Source organism: Phalacrocorax carbo, chromosome 8 (assembly GCF_963921805.1).
Source record: "Phalacrocorax carbo chromosome 8, bPhaCar2.1, whole genome shotgun sequence".
In the NCBI taxonomy this organism is placed as follows: Eukaryota; Metazoa; Chordata; class Aves; order Suliformes; family Phalacrocoracidae; genus Phalacrocorax; species Phalacrocorax carbo.
Genome location: NC_087520.1, coordinates 31243425 through 31264074, shown reverse-complemented (window position 1 = coordinate 31264074; position 20650 = coordinate 31243425). Strand labels below are relative to the sequence as shown.

Genomic DNA, 20650 nt, shown 5'->3' with positions numbered 1-20650 from the left:
CACATTGATAAATGGAATGTTGCAATTTTTGAAGTTGTATATTCTGTGCTAATTGAAAAAGAACTCGGAAGAGAAGAAAGAGAACCAGAAGAGGCCTAGTTTCTTTTTGAAAGGCCTGTGCTTCTTGGCCACATTCCTCCATGTGTAGCCAGTTAGTCTGATTTAAACCCCCTACCCCACCCCCCCAAAAAAAACCCACAAAACCGACAAAAACAACACAAATACCACTAACTAGTCCTTGTCTTGAGGATAGGAGACATACCAGACAAGTTCACAGGATGATTTCAGGATGGAAGCTAAAACTCACATAGAACAAAAGTCTGAATAAAAAAATGAGTAAGGATTACAGCCATCAGAAAGACTTGTCCAGGTTTTCATCCTTTTACATCTGGTTTTTTTTTCCCTTCAGTGTGTTGAATGGTTTTCAAATAAAGATGGTGAGGGGGCATAGAAACCTGTTATTTGCCTAGACTCCTCTGTGGCCACCCACAGATTAAAGTATTTTGTTAGAAGATGTAGTAAGGTTTCGCAATCAATTTTTCTAATGGAATGCTTGACGTTTTTCAGAGAGTGATGGCCAAAACTGAGGAGAAAAGCACTGGCATTTAACACTGACCACTCGCAGTTTTGGAAAGAACAAGAAAGATAATAATCTTTAAGTGAAATTAGAAGAATAAAGAAAGCATTTTACTCCTCTTGTATTACAAAGCAAAAGTACAATATTTTGCACATACTGTGCTTATCTTTTTTCCTGTACCACAGTTCTATCAAATAGAACAAGTTTATTAGTAGATTTTGTGCATGCCTCCAATTCCACAGGTTTCGTTAATGCAAAATTTGAAGCTTATTCAGAGCGACTTAAAATGCAAAAAGACAGTTGCTGTGGTTTATCCGGTAACTCAACCCCATACAGCCACTTGCTCACTCCCCACTGGTGCAGTGGGAGAGAATCAGAAGGGTAACGCTCGTGGGTTAAGAACGGTTTAATAATTAAAATAACAAAAAATAAAATGCAGTGGAACAGAAAACAATGGGAGGCGCAAAACCCGTGGGGGAGGAATGAACCACCACAACCACCCGAACATGACACAGCTGCTCACTGCCCGCAATCTGCAATCTGCCCAGCGTGCCAGCTGCCCTCGTTAATGTACTGGTCATGGCATCACATGGTAAGGAATGAACATCCCATTGGCCAATCAGGGTAAGCTACCCCAGCCCCACCCTCTCCCAACCTCCTCTCCACATGGCAGAGCATGGGAAGCTGGAAAGGTCCCTGACTACTACAGGCACTACAGTGAAGAGAATTAACCCCTTCTCAGCCAAAACCAGCACATTCTCCACCCCTTATTCCATACCATTTACACCATGCCCTGGTCCCATACCATCCAATACAACTGTACCAACCACCACCCCTCCCCTTCCCATCCTTTAACATAATACACAGACATCATTCCCTTAGTTTATGGATCTTCCCTGTAAAAAGTCCATAAAAATGTCCATTGAGTTCACCCAGTTCATGACTCTGGGTTCCATCTGTCATATCAGTCTTTCAAGAGGGGAAAGATGGTGTGTGTGGCGTTCGGTTGCTGCCTACCAAGTCAGTCATTGTTCCATCACTGCTGCACTTCGCTTGTTTCATCAAAGTTCATCTTCCACCGAGTGGGTGGTTTGTACTATGATATTGATACAACATAAAGATGACATACAATATTATGTAGTAGTTTGCATTATGCCATTCCGTTCATTGGCTGTTTTCACCCAAAACATGTGTCCCTGGAGGCACACATTGGATTTCTCCATCCTCCCGCATCACCCACCAAGTGCACCCAGCAGGTCCTTGAGCAAAAGCAATCCCATGAATGGGTTTGCCTTTGCCTGAGGCAGGAAGAACCCAGACTGATTTGCGCAGCATATTTTTTACATGCACTGGAGGGACTCTATCCCCTTCCACAGTATGTAGGATTTCTGACTGGGCAGGGCCAGCTTAATTGGCAGATCCCCTCATGTTGACTAACCACGTGGCCTTTGCTAAATGTGTATCCCAGTCCTTGAATGTTCCACCCCCCATTGCTCATAGCATAGTTTTTAACAGTCCATTATACCGTTCAATTTTCCCAGAGGCTGGTGCGTGATAGGGGATGTGATACACCCACTCAATACCATGCTCTTTGGCCCAGCTGTCTATGAGGTTATTTCGGAAATGAGTCCCGTTGTCTGACTCATTTCCCTCTGGGGTGCCATGTTGCCACAGGACTTGTTTTTCGAGACCCAGGATAGTGTTCCGGGCAGTGGCGTGGGGGACAGGATATGTTTCCAGCCAGCCGGTGGTTGCTTCTACCATTGTAAGCACGTGGCACTTGACTTGGCAGGTTTGTGGGAGTGTGATATAGTCAATTTGCCAGGCCTCCCCATATTTATACTTCAGCCATCGTCCCCCATACCACAGAGGCTTTACCCGCTTCGCTTGCTTGATTGCAGTGCATGTTTCACATTTGTGAATAACCTGCGCAATAGCATCCATGGTCAAGTCCACCCCTCGATCACGAGCCCACCTGTATGTTGCATCTCTCCCTTGATGGCCTGAGGTGTCTTGGGCCCACCGAGCTAGAAATAGTTCACCCTTATGGTGCCAGTCCAGATCCACCTCAGCCACTTCAATCTTGGCAGCCTGATCTACCTGCTGGTTGTTCCAATGTTCTTCGGTGGCCTGACTCTTGGGGACATGAGCATCCATGTGACGTACTTTCATAACCAGGTTCTCTACCTGGGCAGCAATATCTTGCCACAATGTGGCGGCCCAGATGGGTTTACCTCTACGCTGGCAGTTGTTTTGCTTCCACTGCTGTAGCCAGCCCCACAGGGCATTTACCACTGTCCAGGAGTCAGTATAAAGATAGAGCACTGGCCACTTTTCCTGTTCAGCAATGTCTAAGGCCAGCTGGATAGCCTTTACCTCTGCAAACTGGCTGGATTCATCTTCTCCTTCACCAGTTTCTGCTGCTTGTCGTGTAGGACTCCATACAGCAGCCTTCCATCTCCGGTGCTTTCCCACAAGGCGACAGGGCCCATCAGTGAACAGGGCATACTGCTTTTCATCTTCTGACAGTTTGTTATAGAGTGGGGCTTCTTCAGCATGTGTCACCTCCTCCTCTGGTGATAATCCAAAATCTTTGCCTTCTGGCCAGTCCATAATCACTTCCAAGATTCCTGGGCGACTGGGGTTCCTACTCGAGCCCGCTGGGTGATCAGTGCAACCCATTTACTCCATGTAGCATCAGTTGTATGGTGTGTAGAGGGGATGTTTCCTTTGAACATCCAGCCCAGCACTGTCAGTTGGGGTGCCAGAAGCAGCTGTGCTTCAGTACCAACCACTTCTGAAGCAGCTCGGACCCCTTCATATGCTGCCAATATATCTTTTTCAGTTGAAGTATAGTGGGCTTTGGACCCTCTGTATCCCCGACTCCAAAACCCTAGGGGTTGACCTCGGGTCTCCCCTGGCACTTCCTGCCAGAGGCTCCAGGTAGGGCCATTGTCCCCAGCTGCAGTGTAGAGCACATTTTTTACATCTTGTCCTGCCCGGACTGGCCCAAGAGCTACTGCATGAACTATTTCTTGTTTAATCTGTTCAAAAGCTTGTTGTTGCTCAGGGCCCCATTTGAAATCCTTCTTTTTCCTGGTCACTTGATAGAGAGGGCTTACAATTAGACTGTAATTTGGAATGTGCATTCTTCCAAAACCCACAATGCCCAAGAAAGCTTGTGTTTCCTTTTTGCTAGTTGATGGAGACATGGCTGCTATTTTGTTGATCACATCCATGGGGATCTGATGATGACTATCTTGCCATTTGATTCCTAAGAACTGGATTTCTTGTGCGGGTCCCTTCACCTTACTCTGTTTTATGGCAAAACCAGCTTTCAGAAGGATTTGAACTATTTTCTTTCCTTTCTCAAAAATTTCTTCTGCTGTGTTGCCCCACACGATGATGTCCTCTATGTAGCGTAGGTATTCGGGAGCTCCATCCTGTTCCAGTGCAGTATGGATCAGTCCACGGCAAATGGCAGGACTGTGTTTCCACCCCTGGGGCAGTCGATTCCAGGTGTACTGGACACCCCTCCAAGTGAAAGCAAACTGTGGCCTGCACTCTGCTGCCAGAGGGACTGAGGAGAATGCATTAGCAATATCAAATGTGGCATACCACTTGGCTGCCTTGGACTCCAGTTCGTATTGAAGTTCTGGCATGTCTGGCCCAGCAGCACTCAATGGTGGAGTGACTTCGTTCAGGCCACAATAGTCTACTGTTAGCCTCCACTCTCCATTAGACTTCCGCACTGGCCATATGGGACTGTTAAAGGGTGAGTGGGTCTTACTGATGACTCCTCAGCTCCTCAGTTGGTGAATGAGGTCATGGATGGGCATCAGAGAGTCTCGGTTGGTGCGGTATTGCCGCTGGTGCACTGTTGTGGTGGTGATTGGCACCTGATGTTCTTTGACCTTCAGCAACCCCACAACATAAGGGTCCTTCAAGAGGCCAGGCAAGGTAGAAAGCTGTTTAATTTCCTCCGTCTCCAAAGCAGCTACACCAAAAGCCCACCTGTACCCTTTTGGGTCCTCGAAATACCCTCTCCTGAGGTAGTCTATGCCAAGGATGCACAGAGCCTCTGGGCCAGTCACAATGGGGTGCTTTTGCCACTCATTCCCGGTGAGGCTCACTTCAGCCTCCAATACAGTTAACTCTTGGGATCCCCCTGTCACTCCAGCAATACTGATGGGTTCTGCCCCTATATAGTTTGATGGCATTAAGGTGCATGTACACTGGTGTCCACTAGAGCTTTATACTCCTGTGGGTCGGACGTGCCAGGCCATTGGATCCACACAGTCCAGTAAACCCGGTTATCCCTTTCCTCCATGTGGCTGGAGGCAGGGCCCCTCTAGTCTTGATCATGGCATTCCCAACTCACTTCCTGTAAATGTGAATCAAGAGTCTCTCTATTATGCTCAGAAATAAAATCAGCACTTCTACTCATCTGTCTGGGGACTTGCTCACTGGAAACTGGAGCAGCAGTTTTCCTGGAAGAACCTCCCTGAGTGATTGTTCTTTCTTGTGGCTCACCTACCCATACCTCTAGGGTCAAGGTAGTCTTGCCATCCCACCTCATCATGTCCTCTCCATGGTCACACAGGCAGAACCATAGGGTGGCTCATGGTGTGCATCCTCTCCTTTGAGCCAAAGGACGCTTATTCCTAACAGCTGAGATACTACTCTGTAGAGGTGGGGAGTAGGAACTATCTTCTTTGAGTTGCTGGACCTCTCAGGATACACATCTCTCCACAGCAGATATGAGCGAGGAAGAGATATTTGCTTCATACTCCCAGAATCTATCACCTCTGCCACTGCCTCATCCTTTCTCCAGGACATTACTGCCAATGAGTTTGCATACAAAGATGGTGTGCTCTTCCACATGGGTCGTGTGCACTCAGCTTCCTCTGGATCTTTGGATGACCGTTGATCGTCCAGGTCACCATAAATCACCTCAAGCACAGCTAATTCCCTTAGATACTGGATGCCTTTCTCCATGGTTGTCCATTTTCCTGGGCGATATGTAACATCTTCTTTAAAGGGATACCTTTCCTTTACTCTGGACAGGAGTCGCCTCCAGAGGCTGAGGGCTTGTGGGTTTTTTCCAATTGCTTTGTCAACACCCCCTTCCCCAGAAAGGGATCCCATTTGTTTGGCTTCTTTTCTCTCTAGTTCCAGGCTACTGGCCCCATTATCCCAGCATCGGAGCAGCCAGGTCACAATGTGCTCACCTGAACGACAGCTGAAATCTTTTTGCATATCTTGCAACTCACTCAAGGACAGGGATCGGGTGGTCTCTATTTCATTTATGACTTCTTCCTCCTCTCCTCGTGATGGCCCTGCTTTTTCACCATCCCATTCTAAACGAGTTGACTTCTGCTTCCAATATTTCTTCTTGTTTATGGGGGTGATTGATACTGGCATGGGTTTATTCTCTGAGTCCAGTGCCTGTCATGGGGGTTTGAGTAGCCACAGTGTCTGTCATTGGGGCTGGAGTGACCGCAGTGCCTGTCACTTTGCCTTTCAATCCAGAGACCTCTTCCCCTTGGGAGCACTGAATCCTGTTGAGCAGGGCTGGGTACGCATGGGCCAGGCCCCAGCACGTTGCAGTTATCTGTGTCTCTCTGGAGTTCCCAGCGTAACAACATACTTTCTCCAAATATTCTACTAGTTTTTCAGGATTCTGCACTTGTTCGGGGTGAAACTCCAAAACACTGGGGGTGCTCACTGCCCTAGGTATTTGCCCATGCTGTCCCACATGCCCTGCCACTCGTAACTATCAAGCCTTGGTGCAGATTTCTGGCTAATATTCTTAAGTTGCTCAGTCAAAACCAAAGCAACATGCCCAAAAACTAACAATATGTGCACCTTAACCACCCAAGGATGCTCAAGATACAAAAAGGTGGTTGTAATAGAAGCAGAGACATCATAGAAGAAAGTTGCAAAGATACCATTCTGTATTTCCTCCATATAAAATCTCTCAGAAGAGGAAGTAAAATTGCTAATTGCCTCAACAAGGTGGTATCCAAAGTACAGTAAGGGTTTCAGCAAAAACCCCAAATACCAGATAAAGGTGAAGACAAGTGTTTGCATAACAAAGCTCGTAGGCAAAACATTACTAATCACAGCAGAACACAGCAGACTAAACAAACCAACACCAATCTTTAACACCAACTGCAAAAAGGACAACATGGTGCTATGACCAGCAGGTGTTACTGTCTCCAACCCTTGAGGCCCACGTTGGGCACCAAAAAAGACTGTTGTGGTTTAGCCAGCAGCTCAGCCCCACACAGCCACTCGCTCGCTCACTCCCCCACCGGTGGGACAGGGGAGACAATCAGAAGGGTAAAGCTCATGGGTTGAGATAAGAACAATTTAATAATTAAAATATCAACAACAAAAATGTAATGGAAAGGAAAACAATGAGAGGCATGAAACGGGGGGGGGATGAACCACCAAAACAAACCACACATGACAGAGCCACCCACAGACCCAACACCAGCTGTCCCCAAGCTGCAACACCCTGCATGCCAACTGACCCCCTGAATATACTGGTCATGGCATCACATGGTATGGAATGAACACCCCGTTGGCCAGTCAGGGTCAGCTGCCCTGGCCATGGCCCCGCCCCTCCCAGCTTCCTGCCCACATGGCAGAGCATGGGAAGCTGGAACGGTCCCTGACTATTACAGGCACTACAGTGAAGAGAATTAACCTCTTCTCAGCCAAAACCAGCACAAGAATGAAATAGGAGCAGGAATAGATTACAGTTCAATGTCTTCATAATGTAAATGTTGAAAAATTCTCAGGCTGCTCCATTGTGAATACTGGTTCAGCTGAAAGCCTATTTGCTCATCCAACACACTTGCAGAGTACAAAGGAAAGCCTGTTCAGCAAAGTGTATTAAGCTACTGAATATCTCGGTAAGTCCTGATAGCTGGATTTTGCTACCTGCAGAACAATAGGACAGTGCTCCATTAAATAAAGGAGAGAGTCATGTAAATCATAGTCCATAAGCCCCCAATTTTTGTTGACAATAGCAAAACTTCTTTCATTGTTTGCTTTTTGAAAGATTAGCAGAACATATTCAAGTAACTGTATATTTACTATGTATTCCCTTATATTTTCATTTATCAGACAAACTAATTAGCTCATCAACCTTTCTGTTTTGTCAATGACAGCTTTTTAGGATTTTTAAGACATGGAGAGTTAAGACAGGTCTGGCAAGTAGATACTAATGAATTAGTTATGCATTTTCTCGTAGTAATAATAACATTGTTTTGTTCCTCATGGATGAAGATCATTATTATCCAACTGTTACCTTTACTAGATGATTCATAATATAAAAGCAATTGTATTATCACATAAATGCATCTTTTTATCCTCTACAATGTCTGCCAATAAGACTAAATTACAACTAGTCAGACTATCTCGCTCTCATGTCATGACTCTTCTCAGGTGTTTTGGAACAGTTCAGTGTGTCATCTAAACACACCCTTTTTTGCTTGCAAACTTTTGTTTTCCTTGTTTCTCTTGGCAAGTGAATTAATTTCCTGTATATATGTGCTTGGGAATATTTGAAAATATAGTGACCAACCCTTGTCAAGCTTTGGTTTTGGACAGAGCATTGAAGAGCCATAGAAAGAAAGAAATCTCTATACAGCAGTCAAACTCCAGCTTTCTACTGTGCTTTGGCTTTTCGGTAGAATAGTTTGTTGGATATTCTTAACATAAAAGATAAGGTTTTTGTGACAAGCTATAGGACGAAAGGAAATGGCTTCAAGCTGCGCCAGGGGAAGTTTAGGTTGGATATTAGGAAAAACTTCTTCACCAAAAGGGTTGTCAAACACCGGAACAGGCTGCCCAGGGAGGTGGTGGAGTCTCCATCCCTGGAGGTATTTAAAAGAAGGGTAGATGTGGTGCTTGAGGATGTGGTTTAGTGGTGGACTTGGCAGTGATAGGTTAGTGGTTGGACTTGATGATCTTAAGGGTCTTTTCCAACCTTAATGATTCTATATCTCCTAACAAAAAACATATCTAAACTTTATATAAAAAAGCTGTTCTGGTACATTTCTTGTCAGTGGATGGGTTTGTGATTTTCGTCTTATTTTTGCCCTTTAGAATTCACCCTTCTTAGGAATACAAAATCCTGCTTTAGTACTAATTTACTTTTGTGATTTTTCTGAAAAGGAAATTGTTTAGGACTCTCTGGGTAGTAGATGTGCATCTATAGCTGTTGGAAAGGATTGAACTATGACTGGTTTTTGCATAAGCCATATTTGAATAGCATTTGCAAAAGCTTTTTTACACTTCTGGTGGAATGCAGAGGCTTATAGTCATTTTCTAGGATAAGGTAAGGAGGGAAACACTACAGCTATTTTTAATAATATGGAAGAATGTGGTAATTGAAAAGGAAAACTGTGGAAAGAAATTAGTGAAAGATGTACAATGAAAAGTTTTAATCTAACTTGTTCTCCTTTAATTTAAAAAAAATGTTCTGTTTTAAAAAGCCAGTGTGACTTGTCAAGTTCATCCACATTTTTCATGATGAACAGAAATGCTTTTGGTATATATCTTTTCATGTAAGAACTTCTGATGAACTGAGCACTGGTTATATTAATATTCATCAAATTCATTTTGGGATTACTAAATTCTGCTAGAAAGACATTTAAAGTACTGGGACTTCCGAAGTTACCAATTTCTCCCCAAAAGCAGTATTGCAGAATTGACTGTTCTGCTTAATATCTCAAGGTGTGTCAGCAGTTCTGAACCTCTAGATTATGAAGATATAATACCTATATAATTTATCAATGTGTATATTCCATCTAAAAATCTTTGGAGTGGAATTTTTCAATTTAGTACTTCAAATTGCTTGTCTGTCCATTTATTGGTATTTCTAGACGGCTTATTTCTAGATCAGTTTGCTACTGTCCTAAAGATTTAGAACCAGCCTGTTTGCCTCCATACTGGCACACAAGCTCTGCTTCTTCATTCTGCTATAATTAAGAAAGTTATTTACAGCTAGCTGGACTGGTTGTCTCCGTCCAGTTCCTGAGCCTCTGTAAGTTCACAGTTTTACTATCCCATGGAACTGGCCATCACTTTCATTTAAGCTAATGAGAGAGTGGCTGACTCATGAGCCCTGTGAGACTTAGTTGTAGCAATTAGTGTGGATCTACAGTTTAGTCCTTTACATTTCATGAACTGTTCAGTGTGTAGGTACTACCCCACTGAAAAATAAATACTAGATATTTTTCTTCTATTATGAACATTAAGCTCACGGAAAAGTTATTTCTTCCATTTAATCAATTATTGTTTTGTTATTTTTAGGAGTTTTTAGAGGAAATCCTGCACAAGTAAAGGAATATCAAGATCTTCTGGATCCTTTGCTTCAACATACATCTGAAGGTATTATCTGATAATAATTCTACTAAGACACTGTAGCTTTTTATTTATCTGACATTATTAAAATACTGACATTCCTATTAATGGATATTGCAGTCAGAGCAAAGGAGAAATAATATCACTGTGTTTCCTGATGGCAAAATACTAATACTAAATATCTCTTCCATGTAGATACATTGCATCATAAAGTGTGATAATAAAAGTAATGTTATCTGGAGAAATGCTACTGATATAAATGTAAGATTTACACTGTACCCTGTCATTCCTGTCCTCCTTTGCCTGTGCTTCATTATCTACAAAATGACTTTGCAGGAAAATATTGACTACCGGCAGTCAGACTATTTCAGTGTTCTACCTGGATATGGCTGAGAATTACTTGCATCATTCATTGTCACTTAACTTCACAAGACTTGAAAAATAATGTGGTACATGCATAGGAAATTGTTTCTAGTTTAGAGCATTGGAAGTGGCAACATATTAATTTTAATATAAATGTTCTCTTACATCGTGCACTCCAGATTTTTGGTGGAACTGCACACAAGGATATCGCTGGCCTACAGGCACATCCATCCAAAGTTCAGTTTAAAAAAAAAAATTATAAGTTTGAGTGGGAGGAAAAGAAATGGCCTGAGAACAGAACAAGCTTCAATATACTGACAATCCAGTTTTAAAACTCAGCATCTTTAGCCACTTGTTCTTGACATCTGTGGTAGAGCTACACAATAGGTGTAGAATACTTTAGTCTGACTTGTTCTTTAGACGTAGAATGCTTGTTGAAGTGAACTGGTTTCTGTAAGAAATACAAACATTTCCTTACCAAATTTTCATTACATAGCAAATTTTATGATCTTGCTGATCACTGCTGTTTTTCTGATTATTAATGATTATGTGAAGTTCCATGGACACTAAATTAATCTTGTGGTTCCTCTTGTTGAATGGCATCATGGATGTCTCATCTTAAAATTTCTCTGTGCGTTTTGATGCCTCAATCATTTGAATGGTCTATCTCTAATAACTCCTGCTTTTCAGTTTTTCTCAGCTTCTTGCCAGTAAATTTTTTAATCTCAGCAGATAGTCAAACACCGCAACTTTATTCTATTTATCACCTGTTCTTTATCCAAATAAATGCAAAATTAAAACCATAGTAAGGTGAAGTTTAATTTTGCAGAAAGCATATTAATATGCTTCTACATTGCATATAATTAGGTCAGTCATTTCTAAGTATGTTTCTGAACTCCTGATTCTCATCCACTTAAAGTGTTGAAATAAAGGTTATTAATCTACAATGATCAGTGATACCTGTAGCATAATTCTAGACACAAGATATGCTATCTTCCAGTGAAGAAATTATGCCATTTTGTTTCATGATTTTTCAAAATTAAATTTCTGGTTTTAACTTGGTTTTGCATACTTGCAAAAAATTACAATTTTCATTTAATTAACTCTTTTACACCTTTTGGCCAAGCTTTTACTGATACTGAGTTGGTGTTAAATTTGAGGCAAAACATCCCAGGTGTTTCACTCTGCAGCTTTCATTTCTTTTGGTGATGGCTTGTTATCAGTACTGTGTTTGCTTTAGGTGAAAAATTTTTTTTTCTTCCTTTTTGCACACACAAATAATATGTATGTTCTGGGAAGAAATTCTGTGGAAATGTTTGGTGAAAAATAAAATAGTTTAATATTGCCCTGGGTTTCCTACACTGATTGTGATTTTGAGAGATAACAGTGAATGACAACAGTCTTTCTGTTCAATGAAGTTTTTGCTAGGGTGTAATTTATGCTGTTTTGAATCCACTTCAGCTTTATTAGGGGACTACAGTCAAATAATAATGCAAGTGGCATTTACATCCTTACTGTACTTATTTTAAAACTCCATAGGGTGTCCTGTTGTACCCAAGTATTACTATGTGCCAGCTGATTTTGTTGAACTGGAAAAGAAGAGCCCTGGCAGTCAGAAACGGTTTCCTAGCAACAATGGACGTGATGGAAAGTTTTTCTTGTGGGGACAGGCAGTTTACATCATTGCAAAACTCCTGGGTAAGAGGCTGAGGAAATTATAGCAGGTTTTGGCTCATAAGCAGTAAATGGTATTTATCTTGTTAATGTTTTTCTTGAATCTGAACCAACACATTGGCTTGAGTTTTTGAATGGACTGTGGGTGGCATGTATGTCCTCTGCTTTGGTACATGTGTGATGATAGGCAAAAATTGCTTTTTATTCTTTATGTTAAAATTTTATGCTGCATACTGTAAAGCTTACTTGAGTATTTTATAGAGTACTGAAAATCTTCTAAACGTGATTTCCTTTTTTGCTGTTTCTTTTCCTGGCTTTCCCTTTTATTTCCTTTGCTTCATGACAAAATATATTAACATGACACTTTCTGGATTAACTGTATCAGCTGCACCTGTGCAGTGATGTTTGTAAGTGATCTATAGCACTTAATTCAAATTATTTACTGGTTTAAGCAAGACAAGTTTGAATTTTGAATAGTTGTAGTCTGAAATAAAGTTAATGCCTTCTTCAGTCTGTGTTATTTTTATCCTTTAAAACAGAAGAGACTAGATAGGCACTGGAAAGTGCATTTCAAAGTTTGGCCATTGAAGGTTGATATGGTGAATTTCAGTCACAAATGAACTCTCGGTCTCACTTGAGAGTATTCAAAGGCTAATACAAAACCAGTTGTTAAGCCAGGAAAGTCTTAACAGTTAAGACTTTTTTTCTTAGTATTTCTTTTAGGAGAAAGATATATTACGTTACTTCAACATGCTCAGCATTTACCTGGTAATCAGTAGACTGAGTTCTAAAAACTTTTTTTCTGTGAACACTATAAAAGGAAACAGGCTGTCAGTAGTAAAAATGAGAAAGATTGAAGGGGAGTTTAAAAATTCAAGACTTGGCAGGAACAGTGGTTGTATCTTTAGGTATGGAAGAACAGAGTCCGTCTGGTGCTCCACCTGCTTGGTTTCACTGTATTCCTTGCATAATTCCTTTTTTAGCCAACACTGGAAAGTAAACACAGGCAATCTCACCTTTAATGACAAAATCTTAATTTCACCTCTTAGTGAGCCAAGTAATCCTCAAATGTGTGTGCAGGAATAGTGTAGTAATTCTGCTAGTATACATCGTGTATTAATATTTGTGTATTTCTATACCTGCAGAACACTGGTTAAATAAATTTTATTTATTGATTGCGAAATGGTGTTTGAGTAACGTAACTTTCTTCTGGTTTGCTTCAATTCTTTCTTTGCTGAACATTCTTACACTTTTTATTTTTAAATAATTGTGATGAATCTCTTTCTGAAACGTTGCCATTAATAGCTGTTTCCAAACATTCTCTCCACTGTATTCGCTCCTTTTCATTCCTCCCTCCCTTTTTAAAAAATATTTTTTTTCCTTTTCGCTCATCATCTTTGCAAATAGGTTCTGGAAATTTTATTGCAAAACTAAATCTATTCCCCAGTGATTGTTATATCAGGAACTCCATTTAATTTTGCTCCTTTCTGGGTTAAAACCTACCTGAATAACAATCATGTCCTTAGTGAAAGTCTTTGTGTGCATTACTTCGCTCATTGGTGGTTGTTAATTAAGTGGAAGTCTGACTCCAAACACTTTGATTTCTGGGGAGGTACAGATTTCCCATTTCATCATCCATTCCAGAAATAGTTGTGCTGCCTCAAGGGTAGCAATTAATTTGTATTTGCTCAGCCGCCTTGCTTCTGTTGTGTAGGCGAGTATACAATATAACCTTTGTAGATTTTTCTGCTGTCTGTGAGCTTAGTGTCTGCCTGTTGCGGTCCAAATTGTTCTAAATGCAGCAACATGAAACTGAGTCAATTCTTAAACATCTTGCTGCCTCCCACTGAGGGGCAAACCGAAGTAGTGGAGTTGAACTTTTGATCCTGCTTACAAAGGCTCTGAACAACAGAGGCAATGAAAATGCCTGCCTACCGCTGCTGGAAGTCACCACATGCTTATGTAACTTAAAAAATTGTTTATGAAGAAAAGCATGCATTTCACAGATGGTGATGCAGCTTTTAATATAATTTCTTTCTTGCTGTGTTTGAGGAGGTTTGTAAAGCGTTTATGCTAGGGTCCCCATTTTAGAGCAAGGGAAAGGGGTGCCAGGTGTTCAGCTGTTTTATGCATCTGAAAATTCAGTCAGTTTAGTCTTGCATGTAGTATCTTTCTTATCTTTCCTGTGCTTTTTCCTTATAATTTTTATATCCTGCTCTGCCTAGAACTAAGTTAAGAGTTTTTAGCAATATTTTTTAGAGCATAGACAAAGTGGATTAAATGTCGTCAGCTTTTGCTGAAGTAAATGATGAGCTAACAAGGAAAACCCTGCATTTGGGTTCTGATACACTTGTATTTGCAGTAATGATGATGAATATAAACTGAGATTCTTCAAAATCAATAATTTTCTAAAATTGTAAATATTGAAAGTTAGCTTAAATTTTATATTAGTCTATTGGTGTAGTTGTTTTAAATACAAAATTATTTTGACTACATATTTTAATTACTGAGCAGTGTAAAACGTGGAAATACAACACCTGTTCTGGAAACCACTCTTGTTTTTAAGAACTATAAGGCAGAGTCCTTTGATCTTGCAGTCATTTGGTGAATCAATTCTATAGCATTAGCAGTACTACAAATGATTGCAGTAACTTCCATGCCTTTAGCCAGCAGAAGAGGTCTGACTGTGTGGACTGGAGCTTTGGTGACTGTTTTCCTTAAAAACTTATTTTGGTAACTTGTGTCAGTATATTAATAAATTGCCTGTGGTAATTTTTCATACTCTAGCTTTGTGCTTTTTTTGTTGTTTTGTTTTTTAACATAACCACCTGTATTTGGATCGTGACTCAGCAGGAGCAGTGCAAGCAGAGGAACAGGGTCCTTTCATGGCAGGAACCAAGCTGCACTCTCTCAGCAGAAGGCTGAGGACAGGAGATGGCCACAGTACCTAGTGGCTGATGGTTGCTGGCATAGATCCTAGCAGCAGCAGCTGGCTCCTTCTGGGCTTACTCGGTGAACTGCCCAGCCTATGTCCTTCATTGGCTGCCCATGCGCTTTCTTTCCACTGCACCACCATCTATTCTGCCCTCTTTATCTTTCCTAACACTGTTAAGCTTGGGCCAGCTTTTCAGTTTATGAACTGCTGCCTTAATTTACTACACAGTCTTGAATTCAGAAACATTTTTCTTATCAAGACAGTGTTGGTTTTCTGTTGTAGCTGAATTAAGCTGATGGAGTAATGAGCTATTTCTCTTTCAGATTAATAGCTGATTTCCTAGGGTAGAGCTTTTTAAGAATATGTGCAAAATTGTTGACTTACATATAGGAGAAATGAACATGCACTGTGACCTTCTGTGTAGCAGAAATTAAATAAAGATTGGACAGTTTCATGTCAAAATGAGATTTTGATAGGAGAATGCCTATTTGAAGGACATAATGTACTTTTACTGGGGACCTTAAGGAAAAGGTTAGAATAATGGAATTTTATGTTTGGGTCGTCATCCCCCACCAGAAAAAAACTGCTAGGTTTCAAATACATTTAAATGGGTTTTTTTACAATTTATTCTTGAGATATTGACTTGAGTGATACATTTGATATCCCTTGTCCCTTTTGGTATTATAGTCGTGTGATTACCTTGAGATAGAGTCTGTCTGCTTTTCTTCAAAGCTAAACAATTTTTGACGGTAAACATTGAGTTTCTAGTTAAAGCTATAGAATAATTCCATGGTTGTGGATAGAGGGCTTTTTATGTGACTTCTGTGTTGTGGAGTCTGTTGCCTGCATACATTCTTTTAACACATCTCAGTGAAAAAATAAAGGATTGGTTTTATATACTACAGTATTATAATTAGCTGTAGCAAGAATGATGCTTGAGTTATTAGTTTTAAAATTAATATAATTTTGTACAATGTCCTTTTGTAAATAATTGATCTAAAACACAGATTATAGCAGCAGAAATTACTACAGAAAACATGTTTGCATGCCACCTTCACAAAAGCTGCAGAAAGTACTCAAGTCATTCTGTATTTTTATTATCCTATACTTTCAGCTGAAAAATTAGTAAGTCCTAAAGATATCGACCCCATCGGACGTTACATACCTCCACAAGATCAGCGGAATGTTAGCATGAGATTTTCAAATCAGGTAAGCATAAGCTTAGTATTAAAATATTTTTACTGAAGGAATTGTAATCTATTCGTTAGTATGGTTTTCTAATATTACAGTTAAAGTGTAGGAAAATATTAAATGCATGTACATTTTCTTAGCTGGCGGAGGATTACTTTTCAAAGGAAGATTATAACATCTGCAGTTTTGGGGAAGTGGTGCATGTTCGCCTTCAAATGAAGTGGTGCAATCAAAATTGTACATAAAATGTAAGTTTAAATAGCTGCTAATAGGTACGTTCCTTTGACTTACGTCAGGAAGGCGAGAATTAGCCTGCTTTTTTATTCCTTCAAATTAATTACCACTTCAGTGTATTAATTTTTTTTTTTATTTAGAGCTCCAAAGAGGTACAAGGATGAGATTCTTCTCTGGTGTGCATGGTATATACATGCACTCCTGTACGTGGCTTAAAGGCATAGCAGGAATGAGTGCCCAGGGATAGGGTACACTTGAAACATTGTCATTGAAAACCGCAGCAGATAGATAGGATAACAAGATAGAAACATGATCTGTACGTAGGGGACTTCATTTATTAAAGAGGTAAGAATTGGAAATGTGTAGCTAAGAGATGGTTTTTCAGCCTTTTTATTTCTTGGTATAAGGAATATATATTTGGAAAGTTCCCTGTTCACCACTGTGAATTTGTTATTGAAGCATAAAATATGAAGGATTTACCTTAAGATTTATTCCAAGATCAGAAGTGAACTGTGTTTTTCTTGTTCTATCCAAATGCTGCTTAAAAACTGTTTCCTCCTCTTTCCTGTTACCAAAGTAATCCAAGTACCTAGGTAGTGACTAATTCATAATGAGACTTTAATTGTTCACAGTGCAGCACTTCTGCCGTGTTAATATGAGATCATGAAAACTCAGTGACTTCATTTGTTCCCATTTTCTTTGTTTGCTTTTAAATCATGGCATTATGAATGCTACAGAAATTGTAAGTTGCTGATGTCACCCGCCCTTTTAGAAGTGCCATTAGAAGAAGCCGATACCGAGTCAGTGTCGCATGCAGCCCACCAATATTTTTTTTGATTCTTGGAACCAATAACTTTTAATATGCCACAGGTGAACCCTTTGAAGAAGGTGATGGTTTCTTCTAAAATCACTGGGTTTTGGGGGTACACTTTATAAGATAGGGATTTTCCACATCTTCAGAGAGAAATAGCCTCTGTGCTGAGAGCTTCCCAAAAGAGATAATAAATAATGCAATAATAATTTATTTTCTCATTTGTGGGTCAATAAAGAACTTAATAAAATGCAGTTATCCAGTAAAATTCAGCAATATAATAATAAGGGCTCTGAAAGCTGAGCAGTGTAGAAAGAATTGAAATAAACTTAATTAGCTACAGTTTGATATTTTGCTTTATCTGCAAATGATGCAAGAGAAAAAAGCTTCGTCACTGGGAAAAGGGAGATCAGACATGTTTGTCATTCTCAAGTGCTTATACAGTCCTCCTTTTCTTTCAGCGCTCAACAGTTGTCTACGCTAGAATTATTTGAAAGACCAACTGTGCTCTTCTCAGGCAACTTGGTGGAGCTGATGCTTGTTAATTTTAGCTGCTTGCATCTGCTAACACTTCACCAGAAATTTTCTGTGTTGGGGATCAGCGATGTTTTTGTTGTTGTCAGGATAAGAGAATGAGAAGCCCTTCCCAGGGTGATCCTTGAGTGTATTCTGATGAACAAGACTAATTTTATATTTGAAAGCTAGAAATCAAGAGAGGATAAGATTATTCTTTTTCTTAAACTTAAAAATCTTGATAGAAATCTGACTTAGATCAATATGGTCAGCAATTCCTGTAGTTGTGCATGTCCTTTTGTATGCAAGTGGTTGTGAGATGGATTGTCTGTTGTTCAGTGCCATAAAAGTGGAGTAGTAAATGAATGAAGAAAGAAAAGCAGCTCTGGGATTGCCTAGGTCTGCTTATACCTTTGTTCTTCCCAGTGGTGCTATTTCTTTGCTGTAGATGACTGTAGTGCTTTTCTTTGATATGTAAATGGAAAAACTGTCCAAGATACTGATGTGCTTCTCAGTGTGGCTTAGAAGAAAGAGAGGCACTTCTGAATTAGCAGGAATTCTAGATGACTCTGGCAGCGGGCCATTGTCATTGCAGCCTCTGAGCAGCAATGTAGAAGTTGTGACCAGAATGGTTAGTGTCCCTGCAGGGCTAACCAGGTGGTTGTGGAATTTCATTGGAACTGTTTGTACTGATACAGGTGATGCTGTGTTTTTGGTGGTTTTACTATTACATTAGTAAATACATAAGTATTTATGTATAATACAAATTACATAAGTAATACATTAGTATTAGGGTAAACAATATATTTATTAAAAATATATTTTTATAATATATATTTTTATATTTTATATTTTATGTTTATAAAAATATGTTTGTTGATAACAGATGTTAGTTCAAATGGGTCATCATTAAGAGACGGTTAAAGAATGAAAAGCAGATGCATAGATGTGTGTCGTGGTTTAGCTCCAGCCAGCTACCAGGCCCCACCCAGCCACTTACTCACTCCCCTCCAGTGGGATGGGGGAGAGAATCAGAAGAGTAAAAGTGAGAAAGCGCATGGGTTGAGATAAAGGCAGTTTAATAGTTAAAGCAAAAGCTGCACACATAAACAAAGCTAAACAAGGAATTCATGCACTGCTTCCCATAGGCAGGTGGGTGTTCAGCCAGCTCCAGGAAAGCAGGGCTCCATCACGTGTAACTGTTACTTGGGAAGACAAAATGCCACAATTCTGAACACACACCCCTTCCTTCTTCTTCCTCCAGCTTTATATGCTGAGCATGATGCCATATGGTGTGGAATATCCCTTGGGTCAGTTGGGGTCAGCTGTCCCAGCTGTGTCCCCTCCCAACTCCTTGTGCACCCCCAGCCCATTTGCTGGTGGGGTGGGGTGAGAGGCAGAAGAGGCCTTGACTCTGTGTAAGCACTGCTCAGCGGGAATAAAAACACCCCTGTGTTATCAACACTCTCTTCAGCACAAATCCAAAGTATAACCCCATCCTAGCTGCTGTGAAGAAAATCAACTCTACCCCACCCAATGTACCCAATGTATCAATGTGAGTGAGGCATGCTTTATCAGCAAAGGTCTTTCAGTTACAGTCACAAAACTTCAAGTTCCAGCTGAGAATCTTGACCTTGACTTTTTCAATCCACATTTTAAATTTGCTTAAACAGTCTACGAATATTTGATTATGCCATTTTATCTAATTGCGCTAATCTATGCAAAATCAGTATTTAGGACTTGCCTTAAAGTGCTAGGAAAATGGCTAAAATATAAAATAAGAACACATCTTCATTATGTCTTCTGAAATCAAAAGTAGTTTCTTCTCTTTAATGATATCTTCTCTTTTCTGTATAGCTAAAGAACTATTCAATTAAATTGAACAGAAAAGTATTTCTACTTTTCTTAAATTTCATTCCTGTAAGGAATTAAACAAGGATACGTAAAAATTTCAGATGCTTATATATATAAATTTTATTGAGGTACAATGTTTTGGAAGGTGATACACCAAAAAGGTGGCTTTTTAAAATTTTTATTGGAAGCCTTTTGTTGAGGAAATATTGCATAATGCGTTTTCCATGTAAGTATATTTTCATATTTTGATTGCATTGACTATAATCTCTGTAATTATTTGCCAGTGAAAAATGTGATTGATTTAGTTTATTTGTGCCTTTGGTGCCACTACAAAATTATGTCTGATACCCACATAATTGTGTAGGTTGAAGCAAGCAATGAGAAGAATTTTAAATATTCCAACCTTAGTTTTATAGTTTTGAAGCACTGGTGAAGAATATTCTAGAAATAGTTAAAGGAAAGTAAGGTAATACAGACCTACAAAGGCAAAATAGCTGTGAAAACTATATATATAAACTGCTCTATAACTACAGCTGTGAATGCATCACTCAACCTAGAAAATCTGATAAAAGAGGGCAATCTCATCTGTTGTAGAAAACAGTGGGATCAGATGAGACGTATAGTTGGCCACTTATACTAAAATGTTAATTTCCTCTGTTTATAGTTAGAAGGAAGTGTTTTCTTTCCTAATTTAATGCCCCAATAACTTATCTTTCTACTTTCAGGAAGAGGTCTCCATATGCTCCCTCTTGCGGAAACGCCAGTGTGGCGCTGGAGCAGGATTCTCTCTGCTAGTTTTAGTCTGTGTTCCAAAACACCATGAAGTCTAACAGCAATCAGAGCAGCTCTCCTTTGCACTAATGGTTTGCTTTGTAGTGCCAAATGGTCAGTAGTGTTTCAGGTTAAATCCTGTTCATGAGTTAAAAAGAAAACTGAATCATCCATGCTCCCTTTACTTTATCAAAAGACAATAATGCAGGGCATGTTGTTTCAGTGGGGATAACTCTTTTGAGCTGGATTCCTTAGGAGAGCTTATTTTATTATTCCTTTTTACTGCGTCTGTATCCAGGAGAGATTGTGTTTATAGCACAGTTTGGGTTGTTAGATTCTGTTTTGG

At 40.0% G+C, this 20650-nt stretch overlaps 1 protein-coding gene across 12 annotated transcripts in view; it reads left to right on the top strand.

The window, feature by feature from the left end:
- Positions 1–20650, top strand: part of PHKB (phosphorylase kinase regulatory subunit beta) — a 93275-nt gene that overhangs the window by 37585 nt on the left and 35040 nt on the right. For all 12 annotated transcript variants that reach the window (XM_064459453.1, XM_064459454.1, XM_064459452.1 and 9 more), the window contains 3 exons: positions 9908–9985; positions 11861–12019; positions 16045–16139. In XM_064459453.1, the coding sequence (XP_064315523.1) occupies positions 9908–9985; positions 11861–12019; positions 16045–16139 (332 nt within the window). The remainder of the gene's footprint in view (positions 1–9907; positions 9986–11860; positions 12020–16044; positions 16140–20650) is intronic.